At 41.4% G+C, this 16,971-nt stretch overlaps 1 protein-coding gene across 5 annotated transcripts; it reads left to right on the top strand.

The window, feature by feature from the left end:
* Positions 1–106: 106 nt before the first annotated feature.
* Positions 107–15,912, top strand: LOC121578354 (myosin-binding protein H-like). 5 transcript variants are annotated; one of them, XM_041892680.2, is made up of 16 exons: positions 107–423; positions 1,961–2,029; positions 2,142–2,225; positions 2,431–2,502; positions 3,175–3,249; positions 3,643–3,780; positions 4,599–4,766; positions 6,686–6,774; positions 7,016–7,211; positions 7,442–7,581; positions 7,838–7,997; positions 10,973–11,109; positions 13,842–14,034; positions 14,575–14,637; positions 15,416–15,456; positions 15,579–15,912. In XM_041892680.2, exons 1-14 carry the CDS (start codon positions 168–170, stop codon positions 14,619–14,621), a joined length of 1,824 nt encoding a protein of 607 aa, XP_041748614.2. In that variant the 5' UTR covers positions 107–167; the 3' UTR covers positions 14,622–14,637; positions 15,416–15,456; positions 15,579–15,912. The 5 variants fall into 5 exon arrangements, with proteins under 5 accessions (XP_041748614.2, XP_045079839.1, XP_045079840.1 ...); XM_045223904.1 differs by lacking the exon at positions 1,961–2,029; XM_045223905.1 differs by lacking the exons at positions 1,961–2,029; positions 2,142–2,225 and having other exon boundaries at positions 108–423.
* Positions 15,913–16,971: the final 1,059 nt, after the last annotated feature.

The following is a 16,971-nucleotide window of genomic DNA, read 5'->3' as shown; positions in this document are numbered from 1 at the left end:
TAGGTCTATAATTAGGTCCAAGATTCAGTCAAGTATCTGTTACAGAAAATTCCTTAGGGGGTGGAGTCTGTGACCACCGTCTATATAGCCTGCCACTCCCTCTAAAGTGATGACTCTTTGAGGACTTTGAGGACTTACTGACTTTGGGAGTAGCAGAAACCGCCACCATGCCTGCGAAGCCTGCCCCTATCAAGAAGGCAGCCCCGAAAGAGCCTGCTCCTAAGAAGGAGGAAGCACATGCCCCTGCACCCGCTGAGGCTGATCCTGCTGAAGTTGCTCCCCCTGCCGAGGTCGAAGCTCCACCGGCAGAGGCTGCCCCAGTCGAAGCAGCTGCCCCTGCCGAGGGAGAGGCCCCTGTGGAGGCAGCTCCCGCAGAACCCGCGCCTGAGGAGCCCAAAGCACCCACACCCCCTCCTGCAGATGGTAATGCAATAATGCTCCATGAAATGAGCTTCGGTTGGGCTTTTTGCAGAAACACATGTGGGCTACTTTGTCAATTATATCATTGATATCCTCTCTGAATGGATGAGCCATGGTGACGTTTGGTTGGTGCGCAAGGGGCATAACTGACATTTTCATAAGTTCACAGGAGTGCTAAAACAAAACGTTGACATTGTTTGTTAATGGGAATTTATACTTTACCCAATACTTCAATGGAGGTCATGGATCTTATGTCGGTCCCTTTGCCACTGGATCTCTTCAAGAGCCTTCTATAAATTGCTTTACCATTTTTAGTCCAAAATGTCACTAATGCCCGTTGCGCACCGCCAAACCCTGCAAAAAATATTCCTTCTCAATGACATGTATTTCGAGAAAGTCTGTTCTTCCACATCATTTGGTAAATAATAAGCAACATTCGTCAACCATCGGTTCATAAGAGATAATGGTAAAGCTCTGAAGCCCATACTTTTGAGATAGGCCGGAAGACATTGCAGAAGTCATTGTGGGCTCCATGACGACAAGCCTGCAACGTGTTGTGTAAGTGATTGTGTAAGGCAGGGGTTCCCAAACTTTTTAACTTGGGGCCCCCCTTCCAGCATTGGGGAATATCCCATGCCACTCCCCTTGCGCGCCCAATTTTTTTTGTGGTGGTGGAACTCAGTCAGTCTTTAAACTTGCTCTTGAAAGGCCCCACAGTTTGGGAACCACTGGTGTAAGGCACTTGATAGCCTGACTACCTAGTCAAGTATCACAAATGCTCGATTAACTACATCATATCTGTTGCCTATAGGCTAGTAATCAAACTATACTGAACAAAAATTATATAAAACGCAACATGTAAATTGTTGGTCCCATGTTTCTTGAGCTGAAATAAAAGATCCCCCAAATTTTCCATATGCACAAAAAACGTATTTCTCTCAAATGTTGTGCACACATTTGTTTACATCCCTGTTAGTGAGCATTTCTCCTTTGCCAAGATAATCCATCCACCTGACAGGTGTGGCATATCAAGAAGCTGATTAAACAGCATGATCATTACACAGGCGTACCTTGTGCTGGTGACAATAAAAGGCCACTCCAAAATTTGCAGTTTTGTCACAAAACATAATAATGCCACAGATGTCTTAAGTTTTGAGGGAGCATGCAATTGGCCTGCTGACTGCAGGAATGTCCACCAGAGCTGTTGCCAGAGAATTGAATGTTAATTTCTCTACCATAAACCGCCTTCAACGTCGTTTTAGAGAATATGGCAGTACGCCCAACCAGCCTAACAACCGCAGACCACTTGTAACCACGCCAGCCCAGGATCTCCAGATCTGGCATCTTCACCTGCGGGATCGTCTGAGAACAGCCACCCGGACAGCTGATGAAAAAGCCCAGTCGTGAAATCCATAGATTAGGGCCTAATGAATTTATTTCAATTGATTGATTTCCTTATACGAACTGTAACTCGTTGTAATTGTTGCATGTTGCATCTATATTTTTGCTCAGTGTAATATCTAATCAAATGTAATACCAGCCGCTGCTAAGCCTGCTGCAGAGGAAGCTGCTACTCCAGCTGCTGTAGAGGTGCCCACAGAGCCAGATGGTAATGCATGTATTGCAATAGACAGATGTCAGAATTTACAGCGCATTTTAACTACATTATATCAGTTGCCGATAGGCTAGTAATCAAACTAATATCTAACATCTAATGCCAGCCGCTACTGCGCCCGCCGAGCTCGCTGCCGAAGGCAAGGAAGCTGCAGTTCTAGCCGCCGCAGACGCTGAGGCACCTGCCGAGGGTAAAGCCAAGAATAACAGATGTTTGTCTTGACTAGGCTACTTAACCTCTTTTACTGTAACTTATTTATCTCTTTACTCACGTCCCGGTACTTTCTATCCACATAAGCTTAACATTCTGCCACATTTTTTCATTTTGTAACATATTTTGAAATGTTTAAAATCAGCTTTTGCTCTTACATCTCTCTAACGTTGAATGAATGTCAGCTGCCGCCCCTGCTGCAGAGGAAGGCACCCCCGCGGCTGATGCTGCTGCTGAGGGTGCGGCACACCCTGATGGTAATAGCCTCACTACCAATCCACAGGGAGCCAAGGGACTTCATCATCATATGCCACTTAATATGGATATCCCTGTTTAGAATTATGGCAAATCACTTTTGGCTAACAGCACTAACTCAATAGAGCTAAACGATCTCAAATGATATTTGGGCATTTTGCCCATCATGGTAGGTAGGGCCTTATTAGCATGGTCCCAGATCTGTTTGTGCTGTCTTTCTTGCCAACGCCTATGGTCATTATCATAGGAGTTGACAGATCTGGGGCCAGGCTCTTATGTCATTTGAACTAATTCATTAGATGAATCTCTAACATTTAACACTAGCTGATGCTGCTGCAGCTGCCTCAATTATACCTTCAAATCTGAATATGTCCAATTCCAATCCACTCCAATATGGGACCATGATAAGGTATAGTTAGTTTGGTATACATATAAGGCATTCTAAAGTTTTTCCTGACCATGTGACCTGACCTGGGAACACTCCGGGCCCTAGTTAAAGCCTAGTGTACATTAGCAGATTGAATAGGTGTAGACTGTTTTCATCTCTCTGCTGGATAAACAAAGAGGAGTTCCGTAAGAGATGGGATTGGAATGGATTGGATGGAAGTGATTCTAGAACACTGCTCTCATACCTGCTGCCTCTAACCTTTATATAAATGCACATTTAACATCAGCTGCTGCTGCCGATGCGGCCTCCATAGAGGAACCCCCCAAAGCACCTACCCTCCCTCCACCCCCACCCCCAAAAGGTAAACCAACTCAACGGTCTGAGGAAAGATTGGTCAAACCATTACGAAGCTTTTCACACATTCTCCTATTACCATTTTTATAATTTATATGATAACCCAATATCATGTCCTCAAGTTTCAAGTTGTACATTGTCTGCATTAGTTTGCATTTCTAAACTATGTAGAGCCCTATTACCATGTTTCCATTGATATGATAACACAATAAGGCTAATTATTTCCTCTTGCATCTCGAGTTGTACTTTGTCTGAATTGTGTTAGCATTTCCAAAATATTTAGAGCCGTATAACTTAGTTTTTTGATTGATACTGTGTAACCCAATAGGGCTAATGTGTCCTCTCACGTCCGAGTTGTACAATGCGTTGTCTGAATTGTGTTTGTGTTTCCCAACTGTAGAGCCCACCAGTGAGCCCCTGGAAGTGACAGTGGAGGATAAGAGCGACACTTCAGTCACCATCACCTGGAGTCCTCCAAAGACCATTCCAGACAACTCTGGCCTGGATGGATACACCGTGGAAATCACCAAGGAGGGAAGTAAGTCATTCAAGCCAACTTCAGCCCTTAACTAGCCTGGTCCCAGATCTGTTTGTGCAGTCTTGCCAACTCCTATGGTCATGGGCGTGACCAATCTGAGACCAGGCTACCATTTGACTACTAAGTTATTTTAATGTTGTTATGTTGTCCCATTGGATTTTGTACATCTCTGATATGCTTGTAAGGTAAAATAGAGAATTAACCACAACCTTGTGAAAATGTTTATTGATTTGTTTTATCTAACACCATACGATGAGGCTGCATTCCATTGTAAATTATATTTTTTGGGCTGGTCAGACCTATTAGTTGCACCTGTCCGCTGCATGTCAGTCGATGATTTATACCGTACCTAACATCTCCCTATAAGGACAGAGGCATTACTGGCGGTGCCATGGACTAGCTGGTGCCTGCTTTTAGATCACAACCTTATGCTAATGATCAGTAACAGACTCAAGTCAAATGTCAGAGAAGAAAATATACCTCAAGTAATGCAACTACACGTTTCACCTTGCAAATGTAATAATTCACCTGGAAAATTTGAACATACTATCTTCTTATTCATGAATCTCCTTAATTCATCCATTTAAAAACATGTTTTTTGGGTCCAGATAGGAAGATAAGTCATGACAATACTTTCATCCAAGTACTTCCCCTGATTCTCAGTCACCACTAAAATATGTGTCCTCTAGTTTACATTTTCACTCCAGTGAAGGACTGAATATTCTCCATATCTGATACTGATACTTATTGTCCTCACTGTGTTCACTCTCTTGCCGCAGTTCTATATTGTACTAAGCTTGTTAACTTTCCTGTCACAGCTGAAGACTGGAAAGCAGCCAACGAGGTTCTGACCATATCCTGCCGTTATGTCATCAAGAACCAGACTACCGGCGACCGTCTACTGATCCGGGTGGTTGCTGTAAACCCTGGTGGCCGCAGCCCCCCTGCTACCATCACCGATCCCGTTCTGGTCAAGGAGGTTGGGGGTAAGCAAAGCCTGGACAATAGGCTGAGTCTTCACTCACACACAGCACTTAGCTACTGTACTTCAGAAGCATGCCATGGTCCATTTCTTCCAACCAGCAGATGTGGGTTTTCTTCCATGGACTTCAAGTAGACAGTATTGTATGATCAGGTGGCCATAACAGCAAGTCCAAACTGTTTGTGGTGGGCGGTGTCCGTCTTTATTGTTGAAAGAGCTTTTCAAAAGAGCAGACGTTGAAACAGCTAGGGAGAAATGGCTCAGCATGATTTCCATCTCAGATATCCAACTACTGTTGTCACATCCCTGGCCCGTTAGAATAATGCAACTGTGGCCTTCTCAGATTGTTGACACCAAGAGGGGGGTAGAGATCCTCGGTCCAAGCATGGAGTAAGCTCCCCAGTTGTAAAGGGATAAATGTACTGCCTACAACACTTTTTGGGTGCATGTTTTCACCTGTGTCTTCTTACTTTGTCTACTTTTTGACTTCCTCAATGATACAGCAATCATCCTGGAATCAAGTGAATGTAGTGTACATAGTGATAGGCCCTGGATTTTGAGTTTTATCTAGTCCTATTTTCTGAATATACAGTAAAATAGTTATATCAAAACAGAAAGCTGAAGTAATTGGTAGACCTGTTTTTTTATGAAAGTTGATTAAAACAGTATTTATGTAAGCAGGGACCTAAAGAGAGAGATCAGCAAATGTGTGATGGAGAGTTTTAATGGAGGGGAATGAAACCTGAAACCCAAGGACTTATATAGGGACTGGCCGTCCCCCAATAGGAGTGTCACAGTCCATGTCCCACAGTCCCACTGTCAAACTTAGCCTTTGGTCCACCAAAAAAAGCGTCTGGTTTACCACACAATGGAACGACCACTAACTTTCCCACAAATCCTTTGGAAAATTGTTGGGATGTGTCTGCTATTAACACGGAAGGTTTGGCATTAAGTTGACTCCCCAGTCAGAATGCGTGCTGGAGAGGTGTCAAGCCAACCCATGTAAGAGTGATGGAAACAAGTGCAATCTGTCGAGTGGGGTGGGGGTGAGGATGGGGGACATTCCAAAGTGTCCCCTCTACACAAAGAGGGTGGGGACATGGGAGGGATCTAACATCTCGTATGCCATCTAAGCCCTTTGAGACGACCAGGGACCCTGTGTTTATTTTGAAACATGCCACAGACACTGACGGGGACAAGGCAGTTCTCTTTTGACCTGATCCCCGCATAAGGTGCGTCAAGTCGGGACACTCCACAGAGAAACACACCTAACTCTACCATGCCCATTCCCCAGTTGGTTGGTTGTTTTTTAAAATACATTTTCTGATAGCAGCACATATTCCTGCCGAGAATGCTGGCACTAGTGCATAGGTTTGTATAGGAGCGGGTTTGCAATTATAGTTCCTGAACTTGGTTATTAGTTAGTTACAAATATCAACCATTCTATCCATGTTTTAACACTATAAGCCATTGGCTGTGAATGGTGTGTTTGTGGGGGATCCTATGGTCTTGGAGAATCTACAGTACAGTTGAGTGTGATTCTTACTGCAGCCTGTTTAACATTGTGGGCTGGGGTAACTGTAGATCTACATCATGTGTTGCGACATGGCATGAGTTCAAATGGGAACTATTTAGAGCTCTGATGAGTGTTACTCTGCTAGACTCAGCAGGTGTTTGGTTCCCACCAAACTAGATCTGGTCTGGATGGCTGGAGTACAGGATAATCTGTCTCAAAGCTGAAGGTACAGAGTGGGTTTTGAGGAATTCGTTTTTTTATTCTTTCTGATACAAATTCAATTGCTTGCTCTGAAGTATCTCTGAAGTGTCCTATCCATAGTGTGTGTCACAGTTTCAGAGTCATTTTACTTATTTGAACAGGTTGATTATTATTATTATTCGTAAACCATTTTTTTCTGTCTGTAGCTCGCCCCAAAGTCCGCCTGCCTCGTTTCCTGAGGCAGAGGTATGTCAAGAAAGTCGGTGAGAAGATCAACCTTGTCATCCCCTTCTCTGTGAGTTTGTATTATGAGATGATGGGTAGGCCTGGGAGTTTGTCTAAACCACATGACCTGAGCAGGACCAAAACAATTGGACCCTAGCTATAGGCTACAACTAGGGGCTAGAGTTATTCACATGGTCAGGAAAGACTCCTGGCACTAATGATATGAAATCACGTGATGTTATAACATGTGTCCATACAGATGGAAGTTAGACCATTGATTGAGCCCAGCATTGTGTTCTTTACTTTCCTAGGGTAAACCTAAGCCAGTCATTAGCTGGTTAAAGGATGGAGAGCCCCTTGACCCAAAGAGGGCCAATGTCCGTACATCTGACAGAGACAGCATCCTGTTCATCCGTCAAGCAGAGAGAGCAGACTCTGGCTCATATGAGATGTGCGTGAAGGTGGACGACTTTGAGGACAAAGCTGCTATCATCATCCAGATTATTGGTAAATCAAACTCTATTTGACTATCCAACCTTGTTTTTATTTCTAAACAGATGATGACATAGCATTAGCCTGTCAGATAAACTAGGTATATTTTGGTCATAACTAGGGCCAGGAGTTGTTTCTGGTCAGGTCTTAACTGATCTGGAGAGTGATTGAGTTGTTGTGAGTTTACTGATACCAATGATGCAACCCATACTGAACCATGTATCGCTGTGCCTGCTCTCCCACAGAGTTGCCTGGGCCACCAGCCAGCATTAAGATTGTGGATGTCTGGGGATTCAACGTTGCTCTGGAGTGGACCGTACCCAAAGATAACGGAAACACAGAGATCACAGGCTACACTGTCCAGAAGGCTGACAAGAAGACCGGGGTGAGAAACCCCTTCCTTACCATACAATGTCAAAGTGAATGACATACTGAGTCATTCACAACTTCTGTATCGTTTACACAATTCCCATTGATTTAGCAGCAAAAATGTTCCCTGTACTCTAATACAATCCCCAAAAACGTTATTTAAAGTACATCTCAGTATATTTTACTCAAAAAATTGACATCAAAAGAAAGTACAGTACGTATAATAACAAGACATTGAAATATTATTAATACTCATATGGTCTCTTGCCCAGGACTGGTTCAACATTTTGGAGCACTACGCAAGATTAAACGCTACCATCTCAGACCTCATCATGGGCAACACCTACACCTTCAGGATCTTTGCAGAGAATAAGTGTGGACTCAGTGAGGAATGTGCTGTGACCAAGGGAGAAGCCACCATTGTGAAGGAGGGTGAGACACACTCCACACCACCCCTTTCAAAAAAAGTCCCTTAAAAAAAATTTACATGAGATAATCACATGAAAAGAACAGATTTGAAAAAATACATGTTAATAAAAATATACATACATACATATATATATATATATATATATATATATGTATATATATATATATTTTATATTTTATATAAATTTATATACACACACTACCGTCAAAACTTTTAGAACACCTACTCATTCAAGGGTTTTTCTTTATTTTTACTATTTTCTACATTGTAGAATAATAGCAAAGACATCAAAACTATGAAATAACACATATGGAATCATGTAGTAACCAAAAAAGGGTTAAACAAATCAAAATATATTTGAGAGTTGAGATTCTTCAAAGTAGCCACCCTTTGCCTTGATGACAGCTTTGCACACTCTTGGCATTCTCTCAACCAGCTTCATGAGGTAGTCACCTGGAATGCATTTCAATTAACAGGTGTGCCTTCTTTAAAGTTAATTTTAATGCGTTTGAGCCAATCAGTTGTGCTGTGACAAGGTAGGGGGGGTGTACAGAAGATAGCCCTATTTGGTAAAAGACCAAGTCCATATTATGGCAAGAACAGCTCAAATAAGCAAAGAGAAACAACAGTCCATCATTACTTCAAGACATGAAGGTAGGTCAATACGGAACATTTCAAGAACTTTGAACGTTTTCAAGTGCAGTCGCAAAAAACCATGAAGCGCTATGATGAAACTGGCTCTCATGAGGACCCCCACAGGAATGGAAGACCCAGAGTTACCTCTGCTGCAGAGGATAAGTTCATTAGAGTTACGAGCCTCAGAAATTGCAGCCCAAATAAATGCTTCACAGAGTTCAAGTAACAGACGCATCTCAACATCAACTGTTCAGAGGGTACTGTTTGAAATCAGGCCTTCATAGTGAAATTGCTGCAAAGAAACCACTACTAAAGGACACCAATAATAAGAAGAGACTTGCTTGGGCCAAGAAACACCAGCAATGGACATTAGACTGGTGGAAATGTGTCCTTTGGTCTGGAATCCAAATTGGAGATGTTTTGTTCCAACCACCATGTCTTTGTGAGACACGATGTGGGTGAACGGATGATCTCCGCATGTGCATTTCCCACCGTAAAGCATGCAGGAGGAGGTGTTATAGGGGTGCTTTGCTAGTGACACTGTCTGTGATTTATTTAGAATTCACACTTAACCAACATGACCACCACAGCATTCTGCAGCGATATGCCTTCCCATTTGGTTTGGGCTTAGTGGGACTATAATATGTTACTTCATAGTGCTGATGTCTTCACTATTATTCTACAATGTAGAAAATAGTAAAAATAAAGAAAAACCCTTGAATGAGTAGCTGTTCTAAAACTTTTGACCGGTGGTGTATATATATATATATATATATATATATATATATATATTATTTTTTTTACATGACATTTTCATGAGTCAGTCACGTGAACAAATCACATGCAAAAAATGTCATGTGGGAAAAACAGACACGTGTGAAGTTTCATGACTCCAACACGTTTCCCTGTTTCCAAACATATTATAAGTTTCACATGTGTGCTTTTGTAACTGGCAGGATTAGAACCCAGGTCTCCAACAGGAGATACCAACGTCTTGACCATTCAACCATGAGAGCCAACACTATTTAGAAGTCACAGGTGGCGCTACCTCATCATGTGACCATGAGCAAACATGACTGACTCATGTCCGTTACACTTTCACATGTGCATTTTCAAATTTTATTGTCAACTATGGGTATCAAACGATAACAAAAATGTAATTGCGTTATCGTAGGATTTGCTGTGATTAATCAAGATTAATCGCAAATTCATAGTTTGCTCAAATTGAGCTGTAATTTAAGATTTGTTTTTCAAAAAGCATTACAAAAACATTGCCGTTTTGATTTTGTCCAAAGTAACGGTTAGCAAAATCAGGTAAATCGATCAACAAACTTTCTTTAACCTCAAAGTCAACTTTTTTTGACATCGTATTGTTGTTTTTAGCTAAATGGATTATGTATTTTGGATGTTTTCAGTGCATTTTGAACGCTTTCAGACAACGCAATTACAGAAATTGAGCACAAAAATACTTCAGTTAAAATTACTTTGGTTAACTGGTTAACTCAGACAGTGCTAATTTTAAAATCTTAAAAAGGATAAATAATCTCTGTTCTTTTCACTGGGCTTTTTCGAATGGTCACTGATCAACGTATGAAGAAGAGAAGCTCCGAATTGAAATAAGAAATTATACTGTTTAACACACTTTAATTATTATTCACAGAATGGCATTAAATAATTCGCAATTCCATATGTGGAGACATTGCTACTGCAACATGTTAACCCCACCTTTTCACATGTGAGGAGAATAACACTAGGCCTATTTCACTCCACGTGTGACAGTTAGATTTTCACGTAAATGTTTTTTACATGTGAAACTGCAAATTAGATTTAGAAATGTGAATCGTTTTCACATGTGAACTTGCAACTCCACATGTGAAAGTGAGATTTTCACATGGAGTTATTACATGTGAAACAGCTGATTAGATTTTCACGTGTGAACTTGCAATTCTACATTTGAATGTGAGATTTTCACAGTTTCTCGTGAAACTGCATATCCGACTTTCACATGACATTTTTACAATGTGAAACAGCAAATTTCAAATATGCAACTGCAATTCACGTGAGGTGAAAACATGTTTTTCTTCTCACATGTGAAAGGTGGTGTTAACTTGTGAACTCTAAATGTAATAATGTGAAAATACGGTTTCATGTGAAATTTATGCTCAACATGTGAAAACAGCGATTTCACATGTGAAAAAAGCAAATTTGACATGTTTTTATTTTTAAGGTGTCCCCCTACACGTTAGAACGTTAGAGAATATTAGAACGAGTGGAACAGTAAAGTCTTCTTGTAGTTGCCCCCATTTAGGACCTAATCCATGCTTGTCTCATTCTTTTTCAGTTATTGACTACAAACCTACCCCGTTCGTGGAGCGTGACTTCACAGAGGCTCCCAAGTTCACCACTGTTCTGAACGACAGGTCCACCACTGTTGGCTACAGCACCAAGCTGCTGTGCTCTGTGAGGGGATGCCCCAAGGTAAACCTTCCCTCTTACAAACTCTCTAATACTGTAGGTTGTTAATGAAATGGACAACCTGTAGGCTAGGCTAGCAGAACTGTATTTATTAAGGATATCCATTAGCTGCTGCCAAGGCAGCAGCTACTCTTCCTGGGGTCCAGCAACATTAAGGCAGTTATATACTATTACAAATATTACATAACATTACATCTATGGAATGAGGAATCTTTAGTCTCCTTGTTAGCCTCCTGCATGTTTTAGGATGGGTATCTGTATAAGCACTTTGTGACAACTGCTATGTAAGAACAGCTTTATAAAATACAATTGATTGATTGATTGATGTCTGAGCCTCCAGCTCAGCCTGTCCCCTGGGTTGCCAGTCGCCACAGCAGAGCAGCATTTGGCATAGGGGAGTTGAACATGCAACTCCATATAGGGTTAGGTTATGATAGTCTCCCTCTGAGCAGAACCTTGGACTCCTGGCCGACTGGGCCGGAGTGGGTGGGTGGCAGAGAGGAAGGGGTGGAGGGGTCAGATGTACAACATTCCTACCCTGGGGGGATCATGGGGGGTCTTTACACTGACCCTTACAAATGAACACATAAAATGTGCAGTTTCACATGTTGAGCTTAAATTTAAATGTATTACATTTAGAGTTCACATGTTAACACCGCCTTTTCACATGTGAGGAGAAAACATGTTTTCACCTCATATGAATTGCAGTTTCACATGTGAAATTTGCGCTTTCACATGTTAAAAACTTTCACATGAAAATCGGATATACATTTTCACATGGGAAAATCTCACTTTGAAATGTAGAATTGCATTTTCACATGTGAAAACATTCCTTGTGAAAATCCCTTTCCGTTTCACATGAAAATCGCACTTTCACTTGTGGAATTGCAGCTTCACATGTGGGGTTGAAATAATGTTATTCTCCTCACATGTGAAAAGATGGTTTTATCATGTTGCAATAGCAATGTTTCAACCAAAATTAGGGTGACCATATCTAAAAATCCCAAATGCGGGACAATGGAACGATTTTGCTGGACATTCCCAGAACAGTGGACAGAACACAGTTGTTAATGTTTCAATTAAGGATTGGCGCTTTAAAGCAAAACATGAACTCAAAAGTATTGATAGCAAAATAAAATATTGCAAGGAACTCATTTTGAAATGCGAGAACAAATAAATTGTAAATGGATGAAAAACATTTGTTTTCAGTGAGAAATGAAATAAATGATCACTTTTTTTTTCCGCATCCCTCTTTTCTGCAGTTTTCCCCATCATGTGTTTTGAATATCTGTACCCATCAAAAGAAAGAGCTTCATTTACCCCTAGAAACCATCATAGCCAAGCCTACGTGATGTTCCTTCCTTTATTGGGGCATTTAATTGCTTGTTCATAGAGGTACACTACAAGACCAAAAGTAAGTGGACACCCTTTCAAATTAGTGGATTTAGCCATTTCGGCCACACCTGTTGCAGACAGCTGTATAAAATCGAGCACACAGCCATGCAATCTCCATAGACAAACATTGGCAGTAGAATGGCGCGTACTGAAGAGCTCAGTGATCTTCAACGTGGCACTGTCATAGGATGTCACCTTTCCAACAAGTCAGTTTGTCAAATGTCTGCCCTGCTAGAGCTGCCCCGGTCTACTGTAAGTGTTGTTATTGTGAAGTGGAAACTTTTAGGAGCAACAACGGCTCAGCCGCAAAGTGGTAGGCCACACAAGCTCACAGAACGGGACTGCCGAGTGCTGAAGAGAGTAGCACGTAAAAATGGTCTTTCCTCGGTTGCAACACTCACTACCGAGTTCCAAACTGCCTCTGGAAGATACGTCAGTACAATAACTGTTCGTCGGGAGCTTCATGAAATAGGTTTCCATGGCCGAGCAGCAGCACACAAGCCTAAGATCTCCATGAGCAATGCCAAGCGTCGGCTGGAGTGGTGTAAAGCTCCCCGCCATTGGACTCTGGAGTGATGAATCACGCTTCATCATCTGGCAGTCCAACGGACAAATCTGGGTTTGGCGGATGCCAGGACAACGCTACCTGCCCCAATGCATAGTGCCAACTGTAAAGTTTGGTGGAGAAGGAATAATGGTCTGGGGCTGTTTTTCATGGTTCGGGCTAGGCCCCTTAGCTCCAGTGAAGGGAAATCTTAACGCTACAGCATACAATGACATTCTAGATGATTCTGTGCTTCCAAATGTGGCAACAGTTTGGGGAAGGCCCTTTCCTGTTTCAGCATGACAATGCCCCCATGCACAAAGCGAGGTCCATACAGAAATGGTTTGTCGAGATCGGTGTGGAAGAACTTGACTGACCTGCACAGAGCCCCCACCTCAACCCCATCGAACACCTTTGGGATGAATTGGAACGCGACTGCAAGCCAAGCCTAATCGCCCAACATCATTGCCCGACCTCACTAATGATCTTGTGGCTGAATAGAAGCAAGTCCCTGCAGAAATGTTCCAATATCTAGTGAAAAGCCTTCCCAGAAGAGTGGAGGCTGTTATAGCAGCAAAGTGGGTACCAACTCCATATTAATGCCCATGATTTTGGAATGTTATGTTCGACGAGCAGATGTCCACATACTTTTGGCCATGTAGTGCATGTCCCCTTTGCGATGAGCTGATCATTGTAGGATTTTAGTATGGTGCATGGTAAAACATCCTCAAAGTACATGAAAGCTGAAGTAAACAATTGATCTGAAACATATAAATCACATATTATGTCATTGCAGCCTAAGATTGTGTGGATGAAGAACAAGATGATTCTCAACAACATGGACAACCCCAAGTACAGGATGATCAGCACAGGGGGCATCTGCACCCTGGAGATCCGTAAGCCTGGCCCATACGACGGTGGCGAGTATGTCTGCAGAGCCGAGAATACATTGGGGAAGGTCGACACTGGCTGCAAGCTGGAGGTCAAAAGTAAGTAGTAGTGGAAAAAATAAAATAAAAATTGCACTTGTCTTTTCCTGCTAGTACCAACTTCTCCTAGTTTCAACTACAGTAACTATCTTAAGAGGAATATTCTAACTGTAAGTTGCTCTGGATAAGAGCTTCTGCTAAATGACTAAAATGTAAAAAAATAACTTAATTTAGAACCCACTGGGCACACACTGGTTGAATCAACATTGTATCCATGCCATTTCAATTAAATTACGTTGAATCAACGTGGAATCGAAGTTGAATTGACGTCTGTGCCCAGTGGGAAAGTCCTTTCTCATACATGGGTTTACCCGAGGAAGAAGCCTCACAAAGTATGAAGCAAGTTCATCTATAAATATAGACACTGCTTTTGTAATCAAATGTATTTCTGCTTTTACGTTTATGTTTCAGTGGTGTTTTATCTTATGCATTATCCATGCAAATGTAGATGCTCTCGATATTTGTTGTATTTGAATCAGGCTGTGTGGAAATATTGGCATTGGTTCATGATCACTAAATTAATTATATTTACCTCAACAGAGCCTGTGTATGCAGACGCTGACAAAGACAAGGAGGAGGAAGAGTAAATGAACATGCATATAGGTCAGTCACTCTTATTGGCATTTATAAGGTTTCATGTGGAAAATGGGCTTCAATTTACAAGATTGGCCTGAATTCAGAAGTTCACTGTGAATCAATAAATAAAGGCCACTTTGTTACAAACTATACTTGATGAATGTCTTTACTAAAAATCTAAAATCTAAAATCAATCTTGGCATTTAATTTGCTTTGACTTTGGTCTTATTGGAGAGAAAGTTATATGTACCCATATTGTCACTGAAAACTTAGCACCAACGTTTATTTTAATATGTACCAAAGTCTATTTGAGTCCTGGTATGACGTACATATTCTCCAAGGCTGGCCTTACATGGAGAGCCCTAAAGTGGGAGGTGGAAGGTGGCCTCTGCCATTGCAAGGGTCTGAATGCTAGTCCTAGCTGCTGCTCATAAATTAGTCCTGTAACGGCTCCACATACAGTGGAGTTGCACTCAGTTAGGGGACTACATCACATTTCCTTGACTCGGCATAGCGGGCCCATTAGGGATCAGCGAGACACAGCAATTTTACTACCAGGAGCCACTGTATTGCAAGCAGCTTTTCACCCACCAAGGTGTTGAATCTCCACGGGGGACACTATCAGCTCTCTTCACTTGCAAAAAACGATTTGTGTAATATGAATATTTATACTGGCTGTAGTTTTTAAAAACGTTTTATGTTAAACTCTTGGAATATACCTTTTGTAGGCCTGCTACTGCAGTTCTAACCACCACAGTTGGCTAAATATGGCATGTGAATTGACACCTGTTCTCTGTTATTACAGTCCCAAATTAGAAGCAAGCGGAATGAGGCCTTTAAAAAAAGGTGAGGTCATTTTTATAAGCTCTAAAACTGTACTTTCTCTCCTTTGATGCGAAATATGAATTGAGACATTGGATAACTTTCGGTGAGTTTTAAAGTGATATATACCACTTGTTTTTCTACAGGACGGTTCTGGATGCTGGAAAAAACATGTACATATGACTGGAGAGAACAAACAATGAAATGGTTAATACCTACAACCGTTGTATCCTACCCTACCCTTTCCTTTCCTATCCTATATTTATGAAGATTAAACATTTTTTTGCCTTTATTTTTCTTCCTTAGTACTCTCTGGTACAGAGTTCATATCCATGTCCACAACCAACTCAGATGTCAACTGTCTGTGTGACATTGTAATTCTGAATAGGTCTCCATTATATAAAACAAATCCATTGTTCCTGATTGGAGATTAAAGACGTAAAACCTCAGAATGTTTGTTACAATAAATATTTTGATTTATGCTTTTGTTTTGTTGTTTTGTTGAATAAACCAAAACTTGAATAAACCCTCTCTAACCTGAAGTAAAAATGACATCGACCGAAACCTTCTATACTTATTAATGTGAAAGAGGAAAAGTGCTAGTTGTGGCAAGGCCAGTGGAATATTTCCTTAACAGGATTTTGTCATGTATTTGTATAATATACATCCTCTGTAGCTCAGCTGGTAGAGCACGGTGCTTGTAACGCCAAGGTAGTGGGTTCGATCCCCGGGACCACCTATACACAAAAATGTATGCACGCATGACTGTAAGTCGCTTTGGATAAAAGCGTCTGCTAAATGGCATATGGATTAATTATTAATATACAGTATGTGTACATGCAGTACACAGTAGTCGCTCTTTAACTTGTTTATCACATGACATGATATTTCAGAGTGGGTATTTTATGGCTTGAATCCAAGCTGATCAGATATCAGTCTACACAGTCCTGGCACTCTATTACTGTCATATGCATCCAGCCAAGCAGACCGTAGAACTGAGAGAACTGAAAGAACCAGGGTAACACCACTGCTAAATCAAAAGGCAGAAGAGCGTGTCCAGCCTTGGGCACTTTGGCTCACATACAAAAAGGTACAAGTGTAACAACAGCATGTAGTATGTAACTGTCTCATCATCACACAGTAATGGAGTTATTGGCATAGTGATAAGAGGCTGTGTTGCCAGAGATATGTAGATTGTTGCCAATGATAACAATATGAAGCGTTTGGATACGGTGACTGGATGACATTGTGTCTTTAAGCGAGTTGGAGAGAGAGGTGTCTGAAGGCATGGTAGACACAAGAGCACCACTCTATAACAACAGCTCCCTCTAGTGTCCATACTTGGAAATTACAAGATAAGTAGAGGTTATTTCTATTACAGTGAACCCACTTTGCACAGAAGTCAGTTCAATGCTAGTTTTGATTCGTTGATGATACATTGCAATTCCAATTAGTTTTCCACGTTGATTCAATGTCGTCACATTGACTATCTGGGTTGAAATGACGTGGAAAAGACGTTGATTCAACCATTGAAAAAAA

This window comes from Coregonus clupeaformis, chromosome 12 (genome assembly GCF_020615455.1).
Source record: "Coregonus clupeaformis isolate EN_2021a chromosome 12, ASM2061545v1, whole genome shotgun sequence".
Taxonomy (NCBI): domain Eukaryota; kingdom Metazoa; phylum Chordata; class Actinopteri; order Salmoniformes; family Salmonidae; genus Coregonus; species Coregonus clupeaformis.
Note: the sequence above shows the minus strand (reverse complement) of the source record. Positions and strands in the feature narration are given on the sequence as shown.